General features: G+C 52.9%; 1 protein-coding gene across 7 annotated transcripts in view; it reads left to right on the forward strand.

Moving 5' to 3' along the window:
* Positions 1-21,552, forward strand: part of TTC7A (tetratricopeptide repeat domain 7A) — a 144,069-nt gene that overhangs the window by 62,387 nt on the left and 60,130 nt on the right. For all 7 annotated transcript variants that reach the window (XM_077915291.1, XM_077915293.1, XM_077915296.1 and 4 more), the window contains exons 6-9: positions 9,252-9,330; positions 10,111-10,268; positions 10,874-10,937; positions 20,521-20,658. In XM_077915291.1, coding sequence (XP_077771417.1) covers positions 9,252-9,330; positions 10,111-10,268; positions 10,874-10,937; positions 20,521-20,658 — 439 coding nt within the window. The remainder of the gene's footprint in view (positions 1-9,251; positions 9,331-10,110; positions 10,269-10,873; positions 10,938-20,520; positions 20,659-21,552) is intronic.

Here is a 21,552-nt window from a genome sequence, read left to right on the forward strand (position 1 = left end):
AGAGGCAGGACTGAAAAGCACCTTGAGTACTGAGTTCAGAGCACAGGGAGTGTTGCAATGAACCCCCTCTCTGCTGCAGTCCCCTCAGGGCTGCCCGTTCCCCTTGCCCACACCGCACTTGCTGCACTTGTGACCGGGTTCAGGTGACCATCAAGGACAGCCAGGAGGGAAGGCGGGAGAGCGCCGGCGGTGATCCAGCACCTGCTGTGTGCTGGGCTGGACCATGTGCTCAGCGTACAGTGTCCTGTGAAGGGAGTCAGGTGACCCCAGGTCACTCGACAGGGGGCAGAGCCTCAGCAAGGTTGAGTAACTTGCCCAACCTCACCCACTGGGATTCTGGCTTCAGATCTGAGTAGCCTCAAAACCCATGTAGCTTCCAGCTTGGAGGGGTGTGGGAGAAAGCAGGGCCTGGTGGTGGTTGGGCTGATCCTCGCTTTGCTGACTCAGGACTCTCTCTGGGATACTGAGTCACCATTCTCAGTGGGTGGCTCCTCTTCCTGAAGCTGGTCCCACCCGTCCCTGAGCAGGCCTCTTCCTCCTTGTCCGTGTTCCGCACACTCTGGCTGTGTGTGTGTGTGTGTGTGTGGTGGGATGGTGGTGGTGCGGCCAGCAGTGGACAGAGCAGTAACCAACGCTCATCCCTCCAGGACAGCCCAAGTAATTCCAGTTACTGTTCCATTCCTGTCGCTCTGCTCTCCACCCTTCGTCCTCTTTTCCTAAAGTGCAAATCATAGCCCTGAAAGACAGGATGCTGACTCTTCTCCCCCTGCACCCCCCCGCCCCGCCGGGCCTCCCAAATAAAGAGCAATGGAAACTGAGTCATTTCTTTCCAAGCAAACAGCCCAAACATTCGAAAACTTGAGTGGGAGCAGCAGTCCCTGGGACATGTGGCAACAGCCCAGCCCCTCCATCCATTTCCTGTGGCCACGTCCAGCCCAGAGGTGGCCTGGGAATGTGACAGATATTTAAAGCAGGGCTGTGGCCCCGTGTGCCTGGCTGGACTTGAAATAGTTTCTTTACCCCTTTTCTTTTAATAGTAGCTAATACTTGTTGAATACCTAGTGCATGCCAGGCAGGATCCTATGAAGAACTGATAACATCTCCATTTACTGAAGAAAGGAGAGGAGAGGTCACTTGCCCAAAGTCACAGAGCTAATAGGTGATAGAGCCAGCACGCCTGGTACTGAAGGGAGTCTGTCCCCGCTCAGTCCCTGGCTTTGCCTGCCACTACCCATGGTGGTATGAGCTTCTGTAATTACTCATTATGGTCTTCAGGTCACAGTTACATCTTCCTAGGCCAATTAAGAGTTCCAGTGGTTTTTAAAATATATTTGTTGTTATTAACTTAAAAAAAAATCATCACTTTAACCCAGGGTTTCTCAGGTACTGATTTATTGACCTTGTGAGCCAGATACCAGTACCTTATAGGCTTTAGCGACGTGCCTGGCCTCCACCCACTAGATGCCAATAGCTCTTCCTGCCCCGAACGTGACAACCAAAAATGTGTCTAGATGTTGACAAGTGTCTTGGATGGTGGAGGACAAAAATGACATCTAGTTAAGAACCACTGCCTTAGCTTTTTTTTTTTAATATATTTTTTAATTAATTAATTTATTTATTTATGATAGTCACACACAGAGAGAGAGAGAGAGAGAGAGAGAGAGGCAGAGACATAGGCAGAGGGAGAAGCAGGCTCCATGCACCGGGAGCCCGACATGGGATTTGATCCCGGGTCTCCAGGATCGCGCCCTGGGCCAAAGGCAGGCGCCAAACCACTGCGCCACCCAGGAATCCCCACTGCCTTAGCTTAAGGTGCAAGAACCATAGGTTCAGGCTTAGATTGGGACCTCGATGCCTGATACTGGATCTTCTCTTCCAGACAGCTCTGAAAAGTCGTTTAAGGGTCTCCAGAGCCATTTCCTGTTGGTTGAATCCTCCCCTTCCTCACCCGGGGCTCTTGGGGTGTTTAGGAAGGTGGTGAAACCCTTTGCCACATAAAGAGAGGTCACAGCCCAGTAGAGGGGAGGGGCTAAGGAAAAAACCCCCGAGAACAGCCCAAGCATTCATTTCACAGATAGCCTTTGAGAGCACACCACGCACTGGGCACCCACCTTACTCATGAGGTTGAAGCTGGGAACAGGATGAGCTCCCCTCCTTAGGGAGCTTCCACCCCAGCACAGAGCAGTCACAGAGCCAAATGTAGCTGTCACATATTGCTCTGTGCTAGGGAGGGAAGAGGCAAGGAGGTGGGGGTGCTGCTGGGATAGGGTGGGCTCTCGGGCCAGGGAGCTTCCCGGTGTTAGAAGACTTCTCTTGGGGCCCAAGGAGCAGGGAGAGATGGTGGGACCTGCTTCTGGGTGGAACCTGAGAACTGGCGCTCATTCCCATGTGGGCCCCGGGTAGACTGGGAGTACTCTGTTCTCGACGACAGATGGCCACAAGCAGAGCCTGCTCCCAGGGTCCCACTTTGTCCTTCCATGTGAGGATTTGACATAACCCAAAGAGTGTGGTATTCTCCACTGTGCAAACGTTTGCTAGACCTTCGACATCTCTTCTTTTATGCTGGGCGTGGGTTAAGCCCAGGCCTAAGTATTTTAGACTTAGTATGTTTGAGGGACATTTGTTCCCAGGGGCCTGGCCCTGTGGATCCATTATCAGTTCCCACCAATGACTCCTGCCACTTGCCCTGTAGCTGATGACAGTGTTCCTAACTGACCTGGAACTGAAAGTACTGACCTGAAAGGACAGTCGTGAATTGAGAGGCCCTCTTCCAGAGAGCGAGGGCCTGAGACCCTGCAGCTCGTTCCCCTCGAGGCCACCAGGGGGCAGCCGTGGACTCTGATGGGAGCTTCCTCCCAGGTAGTTCCGCAGGCGCCGGCCGCCAGGAGAGGGCACCTTTCTGACACGTTCTTGTGGCTGCCGACCCTGGCAGCGGGGCCCCAAGTCCTAGCTCTGGTTCTCCTTTGCATGAAGCAGCTCCAGGGGTGAGGCAGCAAGGGAGCTAAGGGCGATGCAATAACAGGAAACAATGTGAACTGTAGGCTTCTTCCCCCAGAGTGGGCAAAGGGCCATTCTCTTTGGAGTGGTTTTTTTTCCCCTTTCTTCTGCCTAGACCTGCAGAGCCGCTTCTTGGCTCTGGGCTGGGAGTGAGCTTGAGCCATGCATATTGAACCAGTGGGCTGTATGTTTTGTGCATGTTAAAAAAAATTTTTTTTTAATTACTAAAGCAGTACGTGCTCACTGTAACCAAAACCAAACAAAAGAAGGGAGTGTGTGTGTGTGTGTGTGTGTGTGTGTGTGCGCACGCGCTTTCTGCAGGAGTTTCCTGGGGCAGATTGTTCAGCCTTATAAAAGCACTCTCCCTTGCTGAGGGGTGTGCGTATGGGTGGCTGTGAGTGTGTGTGGGTGTGCAACTGTGCATACGCTTCACCCTGCCAACTAGGTGGGGAGTTGAGAGGCAGCTAAAGCTGCCTGGGCTGCCCACGGCTGCAGGGGAGGACTCTGCCCAATGGCGAGGTGACTTAGAAGGCCCGGCCTGCTGTGTGGTGTGACCCTGTGACAGGTGGGTTCAGTCAGCAGCGATTTTGTCTCATTCTCAGTAGCCAGCTGCTGTGTGCAGCACTGGGGAGCACAGAAGACAGATGGCTCTAAGGGGGATTCAGGGGCCAGAATCATCCAACTGGGAGGCCCCGGGGTGCCTCCTCGTGACCTGTGTTACTCTTTGGGGGACACAGGGAGACCTCTGAGGCCCATTGGAGAGATCATACTCTTCTAAGCTCTCTTAGTGCACAGCTTGTATTTACTGTTAGTACCCACTCACTACCCATCCCAAACCTCCCTAGAGAGGAAAGATCTCTTTGCCTGGACGTCGTTAGGGCCCTGCAAGGGAAGCATTGCTGCCTTTTTTCTGGGACTTGGGGTGACCAGGAGAGCTTTAGCTTTTGAAACTGATGATATGGGTCTAAGGCAGGAGTGAACAGCTTGATAAGTATTTGAACTTCACCTGACTTTGTCTCCTGACTCAACCCTCCAGCTGTCGGCATCTGCCAACTGGCTGTGCTCTTCTGGGTCTTTGACTAGAAACCTCTCCTCTGCAATTAGTGCCAGTCCTGAAATGGGGACTTCTGGTCAGGGTCACGTGCACCCAGCGTCTTGTTTAGATTCCATTTAACCATAAATGCCATGCAGCTTATTCTCTGTTTCAAATCAAACCAAACCAAAACCAAAAATAATTTGTTGAGTGTCTACTTTATGCAAAACACTTTGCTAAACTCTGGTAAAGCAGGAGTGTGGTTAATTTAACAGACCATGAGCTCCTTACCTGCAGAGCCACGAATGAGATACTCATTCACCCATTCTGTCTCTCGGTCCATTCCGCCAGGGTTTGTTGAATGCCTCTCATCAACAGGGCTGGTGACCAGGCACTGAGTATACAGTAGGTACTTTGTAAAGACTAGTCAGTGGGCTGACTTTCAGGAATCCTAGAGATCCCACAGCCAGGAAAGGAGAGTGTGACCATCCTGGGTCAAAAGACAAGCATTGTTTTTCTTGGGAATCTTTTTAGTTTAAAGGGAGTAAAATCTGAAGCTTTGGTGCCTGTGATAAGCGCCCTCAGTAAGCGATGGCCTGGAAAGGCAGGTATCTACCAGCCTTTAATTTTCCCTTGGAAAATGGGAGTTGATTTATTCCACAGTGATTTCTTGAGTGCCTCCTATGTGCCAAGCGTTGTGCTGGTAGCTGTGAGAACAAAGCCTGCCTTACCAGCCTCCTCAGAAGCTCTGACCAAGCACTTTGGAAAATCTGCCTGCTGCCTGCTGCTGACGAGGGGCCCCTGGGGAACTTGCCACCTCCTGGCGCGTCCCACCTGGAGCCCTCCCTCAGTGACCCATCGCTGCCTGCACAACTCTGTCTTTCTGTTCCTGGCCAGCCAAGCTTTACTTGAGGTGGGATCAGTGGCTTCCTGGCTTCTCCACACGTAGCCTGATTCTGGGCCAGGGTTTGTTTGAGGCCCTGTTTGGATATTGTTAAAAGTGGCAGCTCTGCTCAGAAAGGTCAGCTTGAGAGACTAGAACAAAGAGATCTTTCAAGCTGCCCTCTCATGGAGCCGGGGAAAAGCCCCAGCTCTACCTGGCACAGGCAGCTTTAGCTCAGGCTGGTGGGAGAAACCCCATCTGATTTCCCATTTCCCAGAGGGATAAGCTGAGCCAGAGGGTGTTCCCAACATGATAGAACAGGTCAGGGCCAGCTGGGAGCCCAAATCTCCCCCAGACAGCCCTGGCCACTGGAGCCTCCGTGTTGGTTTCTCTCTTTATGAGCATTCAATTAAAATTGGGATTTAGGGGCAGCCCTGGTGGCGCAGCAGTTTAGCGCCGCCTGTAGCTCAGGGTGTGATCCTGGAGACCTGGGATCGAGTCCCATGTCGGGCTCCCTGCATGGAGCCTGCTTCTTCCTCTGCCTTTGTCTCTGCCTCTCTCTCTCTCTGTGTCTCTCATGAATAAATAAATAAAATCTTTAAAATAAAATAAAATAAAATTGGGATTTACCCAAAAGATGCCTGAGGGTGACGACTTGCTTTGCTAAAGAATTCCTGGGAACTTATTTAGATGCCAGAATCACTTACAGATTTGAAAATAGTAAAATTACAAAACTGTTGGGCCATGGGATCTTGTGAAAACACAGCTCTGATTTCCTTAATTGTGTGTGTATTGGGGGCAGGGGGCAGGATCCCTGAGAGTCTGCGTTTCTCTGCATCTGCTAGGCGATGCCAGTGCCGCTGGTCTGGGAGCTGTCTTCTAGTGTTGATGATGTGGAGATTAAGGGCAGAGAGAGGACAGTCCTTGAGCTGGAGTGGGAAAAAGAGGCCGTAGTCCCTCTTGGCTCTGGGCTCCTGGTAGCAGCCTGAGCTGGGCTGCCAGGGAGGAAGCTGGCAGGGAGCCCACAGAGTGGAAAATCACCCACAGGTCTCAGGAGCCACTGGCTGTCTCTGGGCCATAAGGCTCTGGGGCAGTCCCAGCATCCAGCGCCTGGGTTCAGCCTCGCCCCGGCCTATGGCCATTGGCCCAGCTGCCAGGGCATTGGTCTCCTGCAGGCTTCTCCAGAGCCAGCCATTTCTTGTCTTTTCTGGGAGCTCATGCGGTCTGTCTTTTTTCTCTCTCCTGGTGATGGCTGGTGCTGGGCTCTCTCCTTAGCTGGCCTGACCTCTGGCCTTCTGTCCAATTCTGGATTCCTTTCCAGGCAAAGGCCTCCAGGGGGAATGAAGGGCCTCTGCTGCAGACCCCTCCTATGTGGGCTCTTGAGGACTCCCTGTCTGTCCCTGGGTGTAGTTCGCCTACCAGGAAAATCCTGTCTTTCTGTCCCCTGTGAGGGCAGGGCTGGGACACAAAGCTGGAAGATCCCTTCTGGTCCTTCTGTTCTCTGTCCCCTACTCATTCACTCCCGAACTTCCAAGCAAGATAACGTAGCAAATTAAAAACATGGTTGTCCCTTCTGGAACTTGGCTTCTTAGCATAGGAGACCTGGAAGACACTGAGGATTATCCAGACCAGTAGTTTTCAACATTGAATGTCCATCAGAACCCCCTGAAAACTTGATACAACCCAGATTGCTGGGCTCACCCCAGAGTTTCTGATTCAGCGGGTCTGGAGTGGGGTCTGACTTTGCATTGTTAATAAGTTCCTGGGATGCTGATGCTGCTGGTCCAGAGACCACACTTCGAGAACCTGTGGTCTAATCTGTTTCTCAGACTGGACCTCTAGTGATATATGAGGTGGTTTTAAGTGATACACAGACTAACTTCTTGGAAGTGTTTCTATATTTAATATCTATTGGCAACAAACAAACAACCCCCTCCCCCCAAAAAATAGCACACCAAATCTAGGATTCCAGGTATTTTTTTATTAAGACACATGTACTTAAGTAAAAAAAGATGTAAAGAAAAGTATCACATATATTTTTTAAAAAAATGGATGGTGTGCCACTGGGAGCAAGAATTGTGAGTGTGGTCTGCAGATGGCAGAAGACTGGGAGACACTGTTCAAGCTGAAGTCCTGATTTGTAGAGTTGGGGACAGCACCGCGCAGGGAGGCAAGCCCCTCCGTGGGCTGTGTGGCATCAGTAGCAGCGCCCAAACTTGAATCATTTCTAAGGGCACATGTGTTTCCAGTCCTGTTAGCCCCTCCTGGTTCTTCTGAAGCTCTGGACAGACTAGAAAGGTTACTATGACTCTAACTCTTTATCCCAGTGGTCTCTGTCTTCCCTCTCAGCCTTACAAACAAGGGTCTGTGTTTATAATGTTGGTAGTTTGTACATCTTTGCTGTCTTCTGTGAAACCAGAGGTTCCCAGAAGGCAGGGATTTATTTACTTGATCTGCCTGTTTGGCCTTTTATGGCTCCAGGCCCCAGAGCCCCCAGGAATCTGTTCCGTGCATGGAAGATGGAAGACGGGCTCCCATGACCTTCCTGGGCTGCCACCGTTGGCTTTTCACCTCTCTGTGGCCTTTCATTTCTCAATTTGCCGACCTGGTGGCCTCTGCTTTCTCCCTTGTGAGCTGTGATCCAGGGCACCCCCAGAGCAAATGAGAAGGGCAGGGCTCAAACATTGGCTGAGCACCTGCTGTGTGCCAGGAGCTGTGCTGGTGCTGAGCTTCAGGAGCGAGACAGGAGCCCTGCCCTCGGAGCACACAGTGCCTGAGGGGTCAGCCCGTAATGGAAAATGAGCACGGGAGGTCACACTTCAGAAGAGGAATTGATGGGGTGCAAGAGGGATGCAGGCAGGAGGGGCAAGTGTGGGTAGGGGTCTGGAAAGGCTGCAGGGAGGAAGTGATGTTGGAAGGGCGTTCTGAGAATGAATGTGGAAGGGCTGTTGAAGGCAGTGGGAGGCGTCTGTACTGAGACTTGACATAGATCATCTGGTCAGTTGTCCAAAGAGGAGATGAGTGGCAGGAGATTAGTAAGAGGTGAAGGGCAGACCCACCAGCCCCCAATGCCATGGTGAAGACCCAGATAAGATTCAGTGAGCCCTGAGGATGCTGACAAAAGGGCCAGCCTTGGGAGGGGGCAGGGGATACAAGATGATGTTTGTACGTCAGGCATACAGACCCCTCCAGGGACCAGGGGGCAGTGTTTCAAACTGCAGGCCACAACCCATTAGTGGGTCGCAAGATCTGTTTAGTGGGCTGCAGCCAACATTATAACAAAGAGGAATAGAGCAAGACGTAAAATTGGAAATAGCAGGGTGGCCTGCACACAAGAGAGCTAAGTAGTGCATCAAGAAACTTGCTTCCATTTTATATAAAGAAAGTCTCATGCATGCTGGGTTGCAATTTTATTTCTTTTTTAATTTTTTTATTTTTTTAAAGATTTTATTTATTTATTCATAGAGACACAGAGAGAGAAAGAGGGGCAGAGACACAGGCAGACGGAGAAGCAGGCTCCATGCAGAGAGCCTGACGTGGGACTCGATCCAGGGTCTCCAGATCATGCCCCGGGCTGCAGGCGGCGCTAAACCGCTGCGCCACCGGGGCTGCCCTCTTTTTTAATTTTTTTTAAAAGATTTTATTTATTCATGAGAGACAGGCAGAGACATAGGCAGGGGGAGAAGCAGGCTCCCTGTGGGGAGCCTGATGCAGGACTTAATCCCCAGGACCCCAGGGATCACAACCTGAGCCAAAGGCAGAGGCTCAACCACTGAGCCACCCAGGTGCCCCTGGGTTACAATTTTAAATGTATTTTTTTGCCCTCGGTCATGCTTTAAAAAGCTTGCAAATGATTTCAGGATCCAGAGGGCTGGCAGGGCTTGGGGGAGGTGAAACTGGCTCTTGTGGTTATCCAGACCCCAAGTGAGCCGGGCTGAACTGGGACCTGGAGATGGGGACTGAGACGTGAGAGGATGGACCCCGGTGTTGACCAGATGTGGTGGGTGATGTTGTGGGTGAAGATGGAGAATTTGGGGAAGTCTGACACTAGCCAGGGCTTTGGGGTAACTTGACATCATATTTGAGGTACTCAATCTTGGTCCCCTTCTGGTGGTGAACTGGAAGCCAGGGTTGCCGGGGGGTGTGGGGGACACCCGTTCTTGGATTGACAATGTCCTGGACTTCTAGGATCCTGGTACTACAACTCTGACCTTTCATTCCATTTGGGTGTTTTCAAGCAACACTCAAATGGGCGGGCTCCTGCTCGTGTGTGCAGGCTTGATGATAATCCTGTGGGAACTAGGCTGGTAATGGCCCTGCTTCTACTGTTTCCCCCAGGAACATCGTGAAAGGGATGAGAGAGCTCCGGGAGGTCCTACGCACTGTGGAGACCAAAGCAACTCAGAACTTCAAAGTGGTAACGTGGCGGGGCCTTGGGGCTGGGTGCTGGCTGTAGCTGGCTTATTCGGGGGTCACTTTCAGTGGGAGATAACAGACGCTAGCAGGCAGCCTCTGAATCAGGGATGACAGTATGTCACATGCGTGCTTCTACTCGCCCTGTCTGTGCTCTTGGCAGACATTGTTACTCCATCTCAGCGTTCCCTCCCACCGAGCCTGGGAAGCACCCTCAGCATCCTTATCACAGCACCACACGTAGCCTCTAGCGTTAGATCAGGGTTAAAACCCAGTGTCATTCCTTCCTAGTGGGATGGTGTGCTAACTCTTAGAGATTGTTTATGATCTTAATAAATAACCTAGACTCCTTTCCCTGACCCCAAGTCAGGCCTACCTTCTTAGGCTTTAATTTACCCGAAATCAGAGCCACGGTGGCTTCTCACTCTACTATTTTTGGTCAAATATCAGAAAGGTATCTGATCAAGAGCGCTGCCCGTGCCAGTGGCTTCACGCTCTGCCGGGGCCTGCTGAGTCCTCAGAGCTGTGCTGGGCCCCATGGGCCTGGAGGAGGAGGACACATACCTCCTGTCTAGGAGAGGAGAGAAGACAGAAGATTAAGTAGAAGCCATCAAAGGCCAACAGAAGGGGTGGGGTGGCCTCAGTGCTGGAAACAGAGAGAAAAGGCTCCTCGGGAGTGGAGTGGTGGGCCTCCTAGGGGTGGGGGGCAGCATACAGCAGCATGGGCAGGGCTGGCGGATTTGGCGGAGGCCATTCTGGGTCTGAGCGCCTCCCTTTCTGCCAGATGGCGGCCAAGCATCTGGCAGGGGTCCTGCTACATTCCTTGAGTGAGGAGTGCTACTGGAGCCCCCTGTCCCACCCGCTGCCCGAGTTCATGAGCAAGGAAGAGAACTCCTTCATCACACAGGCCCTGCGGAAACCTCACCTCTATGAAGGAGACAAGTAAGCCCTGCCCAGACCACGCCAGTCTTGTGCTCCCCACCTGGGGCTCCGATGTCCCCTCTCTCTGCCTGGCACTTTCCTCCAGCAGCCACCCAGCTCACTGCCAGGCAGGCTCTTCAGCATCCGCAAGAGCCAAATAGACCAGGGAAGATGGTCTGGGGATGGAGATTGGGAGGAGAATTCTTTAAGGCATCCAAAGGTCGAATTATTTGAAGGTTACCTGCCTTCCTACCTCTCTCTCATTTGATTAATTATTGAAGGTGGGATCTGAGTGGCCCTCCCCTGCTCCTTGCCCTGGCTGCCTAATGCAGCACCGGGTGCTGGAAGCTACGTCTCTTCTCCCAGAGCATCTGTAGCATTTCTGGGCCCACTGCCCACCCGAGCCTTTCAGTTCCATAACTCTGGGGCTTGAGAAGGAGCTGCAGGTGGCATCTGGGGCTTGAGAAGGAGCTTCAGGTGGCATCTGGTGTCTATGAATTATGCAGGAGGGGGTCACCTTACCAGGGCAGCTGTTGACTCTGGGGCAGAGGGGCCTGCATGACAGGCCAGCCGTGCTGCTTTGACAGGCTTCTGCTGAAGCCGGGGTTGCCGTTTGTGTCTTTCAGCCTCTACTGCCCGAAGGATAATATTGAGGAAGCCCTCCTGCTGCTCCTCATCAGTGAGTCCATGGTAAGCTCCAAGGCTTTCCTTCTCTGCCCCTGTGGGGTAAGACTGCAGGGCTCAGGTCCTGATCCAGCTCAGCCTCCCACAGACATCCCTGAAGTGAGATTCTTGGATCTACCCCCTGCATGGGGCTAAGGCTCACTTACCAGGTTTGGGTCTGGTGCACGAGGCTGTATTTGGCACTTGAGTAGGGACCAAGTTATGAGTCCCCAGTACCTCTTCTTGGATCATAAGAGATGATTATCAGTGAGTCATCAGTATGCACTGAGCAGCCCTGTGCTGGTGCTGGGACTGGTGTGAGGGAGTCGAAGGAGCATGTACTCTCAAGGCATAAGGCCTGGATTCAGCTCCCAGCTCTGCCACTGTTAGCTGAGGGCCACGGGCAAATCTAGTACCTCTGAGCCTCAGTTTCTTCACCTGTAAAATGATGGTAGTGCACAGGGGTAAGTGTGCCTGTACCAGGAATTTACTCGTTCAGGCAACTATTTATTATTAGCATCTTTGTGCCTGGCCCTGTTCTAGAAGCCAGAAACACAGCAGCAAACAGATGGAGAAAAGTCTCTGCCCTCCTGGAGCCTACATTCTAGTGAGAGAGGTGGACAGTAAATTAATTCACTACTACAATATCCAGGGTACTGGTGTCTGAGTGCTATGGAAAAGTAAAGCAGAGGAGGGAAAAAGTGTGCTGGATAAAGCACACATGAAGTGCTCTTTGGCTGTTTTCACAAGAGCCGTTTCCCCTGCCCCAGGCAGGGAGATGAGCCAAACACGCACACATGTCTATACATGTGCACACTCATGCACGCATGGAGCTCCAGGGAAGGAGAGAGGTGTGGTCCGGGGAGTGGTGGGAAGGATGGCCTGGACTGGGCTGAGGGAGGTCCAGGTTCCACTGGGCAGAAGTCGGGTGGTGATGCCGTCCACATGCGTGCTCAGGAGGAGTCCAAGGCTGGGTCTGAGCCCTCTGACTGAGGGGTCTCTCTGAGCTTGTGAGCTGGGGGAGCCCCCCCCCCCCGCAGGTTGAGAACTAACTTTGCTGAATTGGCACATCTGAGAGCAGTGGGTGGAAATAGGAGTTTAAGAAACCAAGACCCCATGAGCTGGGTCCCTGAACAGACTAGAAAGCTAATGTTCCCCTGAATACCTGGGACCATGAGTGCCAGACTTGTTCAGAGAGCTTTGGTCAGTGGGTTTCCTCTGCCTCAGTGGGTCCATCAGCAGGTAGGCAGGAGGAGGGACACTGGGCTGGGGTAGGATAGAGGTTATCCTTCCTTGGCTAGGCCATGGTCCTGAAAGGTTGACAGGGTCATGCTGGTGAGCGGGTCAGTGGTTGCTCCAAGGAGGGGCATCTAGCTGGTTAGCCCAAGGTAGGGATAGAAATCCAAATGACAGATTTGATTTTCATGGGTGAACAGTGCACTTTCCAAAGAAAATGGGCTCTCACTCTGACCACAGACTGCACCTTGATTTCTTTTTTATCTTTTTAAAGATTTTTATATATTTGAGGGCAAGAGGAAGCACAAATGTTGGAGAGGGGTAGAGGGAGATGTAGAAACAGATTCCCTGCTGAGTGGGGAGCCCAACACGGAGCTTGGTCCCAGGACCCTGAGATCACGACCTGAGCTAAAGGTAGACGCTTAACCTATTGAGCCACCCAGGTGCCCCTGAGCCTGGTTTCTTTTTTTTTTTTTTTTTTTTTAATTTTTATTTATTTATGATAGTCACAAAGAGAGAGAGAGAGAGAGAGAGGCAGAGACACAGGCAGAGGGAGAAGCAGGCTCCACGCACCGAGAGCCCGATGTGGGATTCGATCCCGGGTCTCCAGGATCGCGCCCTGGGCCAAAGGCAGGCGCCAAACCACTGCGCCACCCAGGGATCCCTGAGCCTGGTTTCTAATGATGGAACTGCAGACATAGACCGGTACTCTGTCTGCCCCTCCCCCACACACACACCTGAGCCATCTCCCCACCCACACCCTCAGATGAGACTGCACTAAAGTCTCCTGTCTCAGGAAACTCCCCTCCCTGTGCTGAGGATTACAGGTGGGAGGTAAAAAGGTGAAAGCAGGAATGTTCCTTAGGCCCTTTCTCTGCCAGATTCCAAACTGATTATCTCCTAGAGGGAGGCATTACGTTGAACCGTATGAAAAATAACAATTTCGTACTTCAGTCTAGAACGAATATGTCTCCAACTTACAGATGACAAAAGTAAGGTTCAGGGCAGGTGTGTGTGTCTTGGTGAAGGTCACTCAGTAATGATCCTCGCAGCCGTGATACAAATCATGTCCGCCTGCCTAGATAGCTTCCAAAGCACAGAGCTTGGGCCCCATGGAGCCCAAGCTCTGGCCTGCAGTCCTGATCTGCCACTTATGAGCCGCTTTGATTCTCAGTTTCTTCATCTGTAAAAAGGCCAAGGGGGTAATTTTGAGGATTAAGTGAAACAAGGCTCAGGGAGGGCTTTGTCAACAGGGACATGCCTGTGGGTGTGAGACAGCAGGGGCGGAGGCTGGAGTCTGTCTCCCCCAGCCATATTCTCTGGCCCCTGCCTTATCTGTGTGCCAGGACCAGATGGAGTTCAGATCCCTTTCCATGAGGTTATCCCCTCACCCCACCCCAAAACCCTAAGCTGCCCTATATCTCAAAGTGGAAGATGGCCTTTTACTACAAGGTGGCCCACATTTGGAGCCAAGGTGAATTTTCCTAAATACTTGCTTTCCATCTTTGCAGCTCCTGCCCTTTTGTAAGAGGCTGTATGACTTGCTGGCCTGCCCAAGAGATCCGGGGTGCAGGCCAGCTTGCCAGGCGGGGTCCTGGGAATTCCCTCTAGCATGCACAGCAGAGGAAGTTGTACACTGGGCGGGGAGGAGGCTCTCCTCCAAGGCCTGCTGATTTGTTTCCTCTTGCTCACACCCAGCCTTGTCACACATTCAGAAACCAGAAATTTGGTGGGGAGCTTTAGCATGTCCTCTACAGAGGGCTTTCCTCTTGGGATCTGGGCCTGGGCTCTGACTTCTCTCTTGCTCCTGTTTCATACTCTCCTTCCCTGCAGGTCACATTCTCAGGCAGGTATGGGCACCACCGTGCCAGCCTCCCAGGCTCTGATCCCTTAGCTGAACCCCGAGGCTCAGCCTGGCCTCCAGGTACCTGCAGGGTTTTCCTCATCTCCCTGTGATGCTGCCTGGGTTTGGCTGCAGATAACAGGGAGAAGCCTCTAGAACTGCAGCTGGCTGCCTTGGCTGTTACTCCGGTTTTACTAATACCTGCAGAATTCATTATGCTGTGGTAAAAGCCACGCCAGCACAGGCAACCCAGGAGACATAATCATCAAAGCTTTCCACCTCCAGGATCATCGGAGCAGCTGCTCTGGGAAAGGGTGTTTGCAGGTTTCTTGAGCACGTCAGCCCCTATTTTGTGGTTTGGAACTCAGAGGAGTAGCCTGCATGCAGTCTTGAGTGTGGCGCTGTTACCTTGGATATGGTTTTTGTTACAGGCTAACCGAGCGTGATCAGAATGAATAGGGAACCCCACCCCTTGTCTTTCAAAAGGTAAATAGAAACCTTACAAATGTCATCACAGAAATGCAAGGTATTCGAGTAATAACTGGTTGAAGAAGATTTGTGTTTTGGACCTAATTTTGAGTCTTTGGGGCCAAAAGGATATTTAAAATCTATCCATCTACCCACTGGTTTGCTCATCTGTCCTTCTATCTATCTGTCCATCCATCCATCCAGTCTTGTTTGAGCAGCTACAGCATGCCAAACCATACTTGGCACTGCAGACACAGTGATGGGGAGTTCAGTCATGGCCTCCGTCCCGTATGTACTCCCAGCTACGGGAGAATGTAACCAGGGACCTGGAGGAAATCCTGGTCTTCCTATCAGAAGGAATCACCCCAGTCTCCTGAACCCCAAGTGTATATTCTAGTTTTTAAAAGAATCATATCAAAACTAGTCTGATTTTTCTCAAACAGTTGGAGAATCAGGAAGTATGCAAGTCTTGATCCTTTCTAAAATACTCATCTAGGCATAAAAATATACACGAAAGCAGACTGAATCCGTGGGCCCCTGTTTCATTCAGCTGGTGGAGAAGCTGCTGCTAGTATCAGGTGCTTGGGAACTAAAAGGTCACAAAGGCCTGGTGTTGAGTGAGATTGGGGAGAGGGGTAAGCTTCTGGGGACCCTGCAGGTTAACTCACTGTGCCACGCCCCATGTCAATCCAGTCTTGAATTGGCCATTCACCATCTGTGCGGCCTGGTCAAGGCTCTTCCCTCCCTGATCCTTAGTTTTCTCATCTGTAAAATGTGCCTAATGAGGCCTTTCTTGCACAGAAAAGGCAAGACAGCGAACACACAGGTGCCTGGTACATTGTAGATGTTTGACACGTGTTTGTTTTGTCCTGATAAATACTTGGTTCTGATTCAGTCATTTCAGAAAACATTTAGGCTCAGATCTAGTTGGAAGAAAAATTGGTTTGAGGATACCATTCAGTTTAAAAAAAAAAAGTGCTTCTCGGGCTTGATTCCATTTGGGACTCAGCAGATGAGCACAGATTTTGGCACCCGGTTCGCTCTGCTGCAGGCTGCCTTGGTAAAGGGTCTGGTAACGCTGCCAGCTCGGAACAGGCGGTTCAGTAGAGGTGGGAGAGCCTCTCGCCCTCGCTGGCAGGAGGAGCTGTGATTTCTGCCGCAGAAGCCTGACGCGGCAGGAGAGTGGGGGCCGGCGTGGGCCTGGCCCGGGGCTCGGGGTAGATGGGACACGTCACAGAGCATGCTATTTCTTGGCTCCGTGGACTGGCAGCTTGAGAGCCATGGTAATTATGTCTGCTGGTGGGGGATGACAGCACGAGCGGAACATGACAGTGTCCTCCAGGGAGGGGCAGGTGCCAGTCACAGAGGCTGCTGGGAGACTCCTTTCCGGGGTGCTTCTGTGGGGTGCCAGCAGCGGGCCCTGAGGCTGGGTCTGTGGCCAGGATGGAGCAGCTGTGTCTGAGAACCGGGTGGAGCAGGGCCTGGACATGTTGCCCAAGGGGCTTTATCCCTGATTGGGAAGGCCCAGCCTTGTGTTTTGCTTCGGTTCCTCCATAAGCAGGGCCATCCTGGGGCCTCTGATGGCATGGACGGGCTACTGGATACTTCTTCAGAGGCCTCTGGGGGTGAAGTCAGAATGTCTAGGTTCTAATCTGGGTCCCACCTATCTGTATGCTTTGGGGAGCTTTCCTGGGCCTCGGTCTTCTCATGTGTGAAATAGGACAATAGTACAGGAGGTCACTGTGAGATGCCACTTACAAAGTACCCCACAAGTCAATTCCCTTTCCTTCTCTTACCCTGTTTGTGTCAAGGATTAGAAAGGAGAAACAGGGCTGGATGGAAATGAAGGTCAGTGTGGTCTGAGGCTCTGCAATTAGCACAAGGTCAGGACCAGGGCTGACAGGGGAGGCCCATGAGGCCAGAAGCTGTCCTGGACTGGCCTTTGGAGGTTTCATCTTCTGGGACTCAGTGTTGGAAGAAGGGTTACCTGCCTTGGCTTTCACGTGGGCTGGCCAGCCTGGACCCATGGCAGATCCCTTGCCGGCCCTCCCATAAGACCCTAGATTTGCTTCGTGGATCCTTCTCGAAAGATGTGGGTCACACTGGCAATGATGAGCTGTTGGAGAATAGGGAGTAGGGAGGAGCATGCTTTGGCGTTTCCTCTTGACCTGCAGTGGGCCTGGGGTGAATGTTCTCCATTTGGAGGAGGCTGCCTTGGGGGAGACAGGTTAGGAACAGGTACAGCTCAGGAGCCCTGCCTGGGACAAAATGTGGGGACCAGACAAGGAAAGGCAAGGCACTCCCAGAGGTGAGGGCTTGGAGTTTGTGCAGGGAGGAACAAGGGGAGAATCGTCTTCATGGCCCCAGACGAGTAAGGATGATGGTGGTGACAAGACTGTTCATTGTCTACATGTTGCCTTCTAGGCCGTAGGCGCATGCACATCTGTGTCTGTGATCTGAAGGATTTCCTAGCAAGGCCACTTGAATAGTGGAGGAAAGAGTGGCTGGGACTAGTTCAGAGCAGGCTGCTGGGGGTGAATCGGAGCATCGCTGGCCCGAGGGCGGTGAGCTCAGGCAAGGAGGGAACAGGACCCCCGAAGCCCCCAGAGTTCCTGCCCTGCTACCAGCCCCCACAGCTTCCTTCCTTTTGCCATGTCTCCCCCACCCAGCGAGCAGCACCACAGCATTTTACCGCAGCCCCACCCTAAAGCCATAGCAACCAGGGCAAACTTCTGTTTTTGGTTTTCCTTTGTGGAACCATGCTTCCCGCTTGACACAGGCGCCCTGAGACCTCTTCCCTGCTGTCTGCCTGCTGGGGAGGCCCAGCCCCAGGCTGAGAACCACCCAGTCCTCTGACTTAACCCTAGCCCAGGGCTGGAAATCCGCCCCTTCTGCCCCCCAGGCATGCACTCTGTCTTAAAGGTCAAGAGAAGAAAGGCCCAGAAGTCTTTCTTGACATCACTCATGATTACAGATGTGGACCACAGAAGGTGGTGGAGACAGCAAGGCACGTCCCTGGCCTAAGAACCAATGAACTGTTGCGCATACAGGTGCTGGGGTGTGTGCCCCATGCCAGGAGAGGACAAGAGGGGGTGGTCTTGCCTGGCAGGATGAGTCAGGTGGCCAGGTACCTGCACTGAGGTCTGAGGGGCCAGGAGACATCCAGGTTGATGGAGGGCATAGACAGTCCATGATGCTTAGGGGGAGCTACAGGGAGTTCTGTGGGGGCAGGGGGAGACTGGGAGCTGACTGGGGGAGAAACTTGCCAGGTGGACAGGGCCTCGTGGTGAAGGACCTTGTATGGCAGCCACAGAAAAGGAAGTTTGACTTTGTGCTGGGACCGTGTGGAGGGGGGTGGGAGTCGGGGTCCACAGGGGTTACTCTTCAAGGACAGGCCGACCAGAGCTGAGGATGGACAGACCATGCCCAGAATGAGACTGGTCTGCACATACAGCCCATGTGCCCAGCCAGGCTTCGCCCCAGGCCCCACAGCAAAGCCGCCCAGCTGCAGGCTGCCTGCACTGCCCCCCTTCCATCAGGGCCCCTCTCTCCCACTGGGTTTCTAGGGCAGGTTCCACTGGGCATGAGTACTGCTGCTATGGGGGTTCCATGGCCCCCTCTCTGAGGGCAGGACTATACCTCACATCCTCTCATTGCCTCCACCCTTGTCATTGCTGCCTAGCAAGGCCACCTCTGGAGGGTGGGGGGAGTACTCTCAGGGGCCAGAGCTGGGGAGTTGCCAGAAGAGGAGATGAGGGGTGGTCCATGGCCAGGTTTGTGCTCCTCCTCTGCTTTGTCAAAGAGCTCCTGCCAAGCCTCTGAGAATTTCTTCTGCCTTCCTGATGGTGCCTGTGTGGGTGGATTTCACCGGGAGGGAGGGGGATTTCTCTGGCACTTTCCCTCTCTACTCCTCTCCCCTTAACCCTTTGATGTTCCTGACCAGCTCTTGTTTATTGGGCTGGCAGCAGTGCTCATCCTTTCTGGGGATCGCTTGGCATCCCTGCACCTTCTCTGGGGGCTGGCCCATGTACATGGGAATGGTCACAGTCCTCACCTATTGTGGCCAGAGGGGCACCCATCAGGACCCCTGGCCACTGGCCTGTCTTCCTAAAGTGCCCCCTTGGGTGAGTCACTTCCTTACATCTTAGAGGCATTTTGGCTTCCAGAACCCTCTGAGAATGCACTTCAGGCCTACACAATAGGGCACATTCAGAGCCTGCAGTGATAAGGCCACTGGGCTCCTTCTCCCTCTATAGCCACTCACCCGTGGGAGCCTCAGCCCCTAACCTGGAGAAGGGGTTCGTAATTTTGCCCAGAGGGAGGTTTTGAGGACCATCTGTGAATACAAAGGATTGTCTGGATCTGACAATGGGAACTTGGTTTTAAGGGCCAGTAGCTCCCTTTTATCCCAGCATCCTCGATTCTGAGGTCCTATGTGGGGAAGTAGAAGAGGGGGAGTCCCAACACACAAAAGGGGGTTCAGCCCCAACTACAGAGGGAGAGGGATACTGGGAGTACCCAGCAGGAGCATCTGGCTGGAACCAAGCTTTGCTTCAGCTCAGATAGAGCCCTCAGGGGATATGTGTGTAGGAGATGCCGGGGTCCCAGATCATCCTTAACCTGGTCCCTGCCCTGTTGCTGTTCAGCTCGGAGACTCCATGATTCTTGTTGAATTACTCCCAGGCCTGAGTGTTGTCACCAGAGTATGGGTTTGCAAGGGCTTGGGACCATAGGCCACAGAACAAGAGGGTCGTGAATCCCCATTGGGGAGGCTTCAGGCTTGGTGATACAGAGCCTCTTGCTTCAGATTGTACAGAATTGCCTACTCCTTTTTTTTTTTTTTTTTTAAAGATTTATTTATTTATTTATTCATGATAGACACAGAGATTGAGAGAGAGGCAGAGACACAGGAGGAGGGAGAAGCGGGCCCCATGCCGGGAGCCCGACGTGGGACTCGATCCCGGGACTCCAGGATCGTGCCCTGGGCCAAAGGCAGGCGCCAAACCGCTGAGCACCCCAGGGATCCCCGAATTGCCTACTCCTAAAGCACATTTCCCCATTGTCCACTGCTGCCGCCCGCCCCGCCCCCCCCCAGGATCCCCCAATCCCCTTGCTCAGCAGCCACCTGGCAACTCTGAACTACTGAATGCATAAGTGCTGGAGAACAGGAACACAGACCCCATGTTATGGGAGAGGTTTCTTAGGGAGCTCAGAGAGGAGAGCTCTATGGTCAGAAGGAGTCAAGGATCAGGTCTGGGGTGAACACAGGAGTGATGGGAAGGAGTAGGGGGTGCGGGGGGGGCATCCTTATCAGAGGGACTTGTGGCACCAAGGGGCCACAGCCCAAGCTCCCATCCTGTGAGTGAGGCAGCAGAGCCACCCACCTGATCTAGACAATTTCAGATATAACTTGAAGCTACAAGCATGCAAGCAGCTCTTCCATGAAACAGCTCACCTGTATCCTCAAAAATGCTAGTGTCCAAGAGATGGGGGCTGAGGGGTCCTTCTGAATGATTGGAGACTGAACAGACGTGGCCCCTGAATGTGGGCATGGTCCTGGGTTGGGTTCTGGAATGAGACAACTTCTAGTAAGGCCATCGGTGGGCAGGTGGTGAGCTGTGACTGAACTGGTGTTTGGAGGTAGCAATTTTACATTTCCTGAGATACTGGCATTCCTTGTGTGGCTGTAAAGAGAATGTCCTCTGGTCCTCAGGGGTCAAGGGTCATCTTACCCCAATGACTCTGTCATTATTGTATACTGGAGAGAGAGAAAGCGGACGTGGGCGGTGCCATTATCCTTGCAACCTTTCTGTGGGTTTGAGATTCGTAGTCTGAACCATTGAACACCAGAAGCCCTCCAAACTACTGCCTCACCCCAACCTAGGCTGCGGGTGCAGGTTTTCTGTCTTACATGGGAGTCATTTTGGGGGTGTGGAAACGCTCTGGCACATTTTGGGAGCATGGCCTGGGGTAACAGCGCAAGGATCACAGTCACTGGGCCTTGGAGGCAGGCAGCTGCTTATTTTATGTCCTTATTCTTTCCTAAACCACATCCCTCTTCAGGCTACCCGGGATGTGGTGCTGAGCCGGGCGCCAGAGCAGGAGGAGGACCGGGCGGTGAGCCTGCGGAACGCTGCGGCCATCTATGACCTCCTGAGCATCACGCTGGGCAGGAGGGGCCAGTACGTCATGCTCTCCGAGGTATGGCTCCCACCTCCGCCCCCGAAGTCAGGCGGCTCACCAAGGCAGTCGGGTGGAGCCACCCTTTGACCTCCTCCACCATCCTTTCCCTGCCTCCGCGGGGTACAGCTCAGTCCTTGGGGAGACCAGGCTTGGAGCTGTTCCATTTCCAGTGCTGGGAGAGCTTCCCTTCACTGGTAGGAGGGGTGGTTTGGATTTGGGTTGTTCTACTAGTGTTTTTGTATATTTTCTTTTGAAAGAACACATGGGATCGTAAAGAGAAGCACAAGGGGGAAATTAATCCATCCCCCAGTTTATGCTGTAGATGACACTGGTATTTTGTGACTCCATCTCCTGGCAGGGCTCTGAGCTTGGTGTGTGTTGGGAACCTGCAACCCCTTCCCACTCAAGCTAGACAGAGCACCTCCATTCTATTGAGCAAACCCTCGTGGGCAACACTCCCGGGGTGGCACCCATCTGGGGTGGAGGCAGGGGAACCAGGACACCACGCTGCCCCCTCTCTATCCCCCATGATGCGAATGGCATACACACATTTTTAAGCTTTCAGATCTGGGCTGGGATCAGAGGTAGCTCTAGGGCTCGTGTCTCCTTGTGCAAGAGTGGGCCTCTTGGCAGTAGATTCTCTCCATGTGTTTAGGACGGCTCCTGAGAGGAGAGGTGGTGACATCCACTGAGCCCCTGCTTGCACCCGGCAAGGTGCTTTTAGATGATAACATCTTTAAGTCATGTTCTCTTGAGTTTACCGATGAAGCAACCAGAGGGGTTGCTTCTTGCCCTAGATGGTGGAGGGGAGTGCATTTGAGCCAGGACGTGAACCCACGCTATTGAGCTCTTAAAGTCCATGCTGTCTGGTTTCAGAACGCACCTCTGTCCCCCACCCTGCCTGACCATGGC

This window comes from Canis aureus, chromosome 11, assembly GCF_053574225.1.
Source record: "Canis aureus isolate CA01 chromosome 11, VMU_Caureus_v.1.0, whole genome shotgun sequence".
NCBI classification, from domain to species: Eukaryota; Metazoa; Chordata; class Mammalia; order Carnivora; family Canidae; genus Canis; species Canis aureus.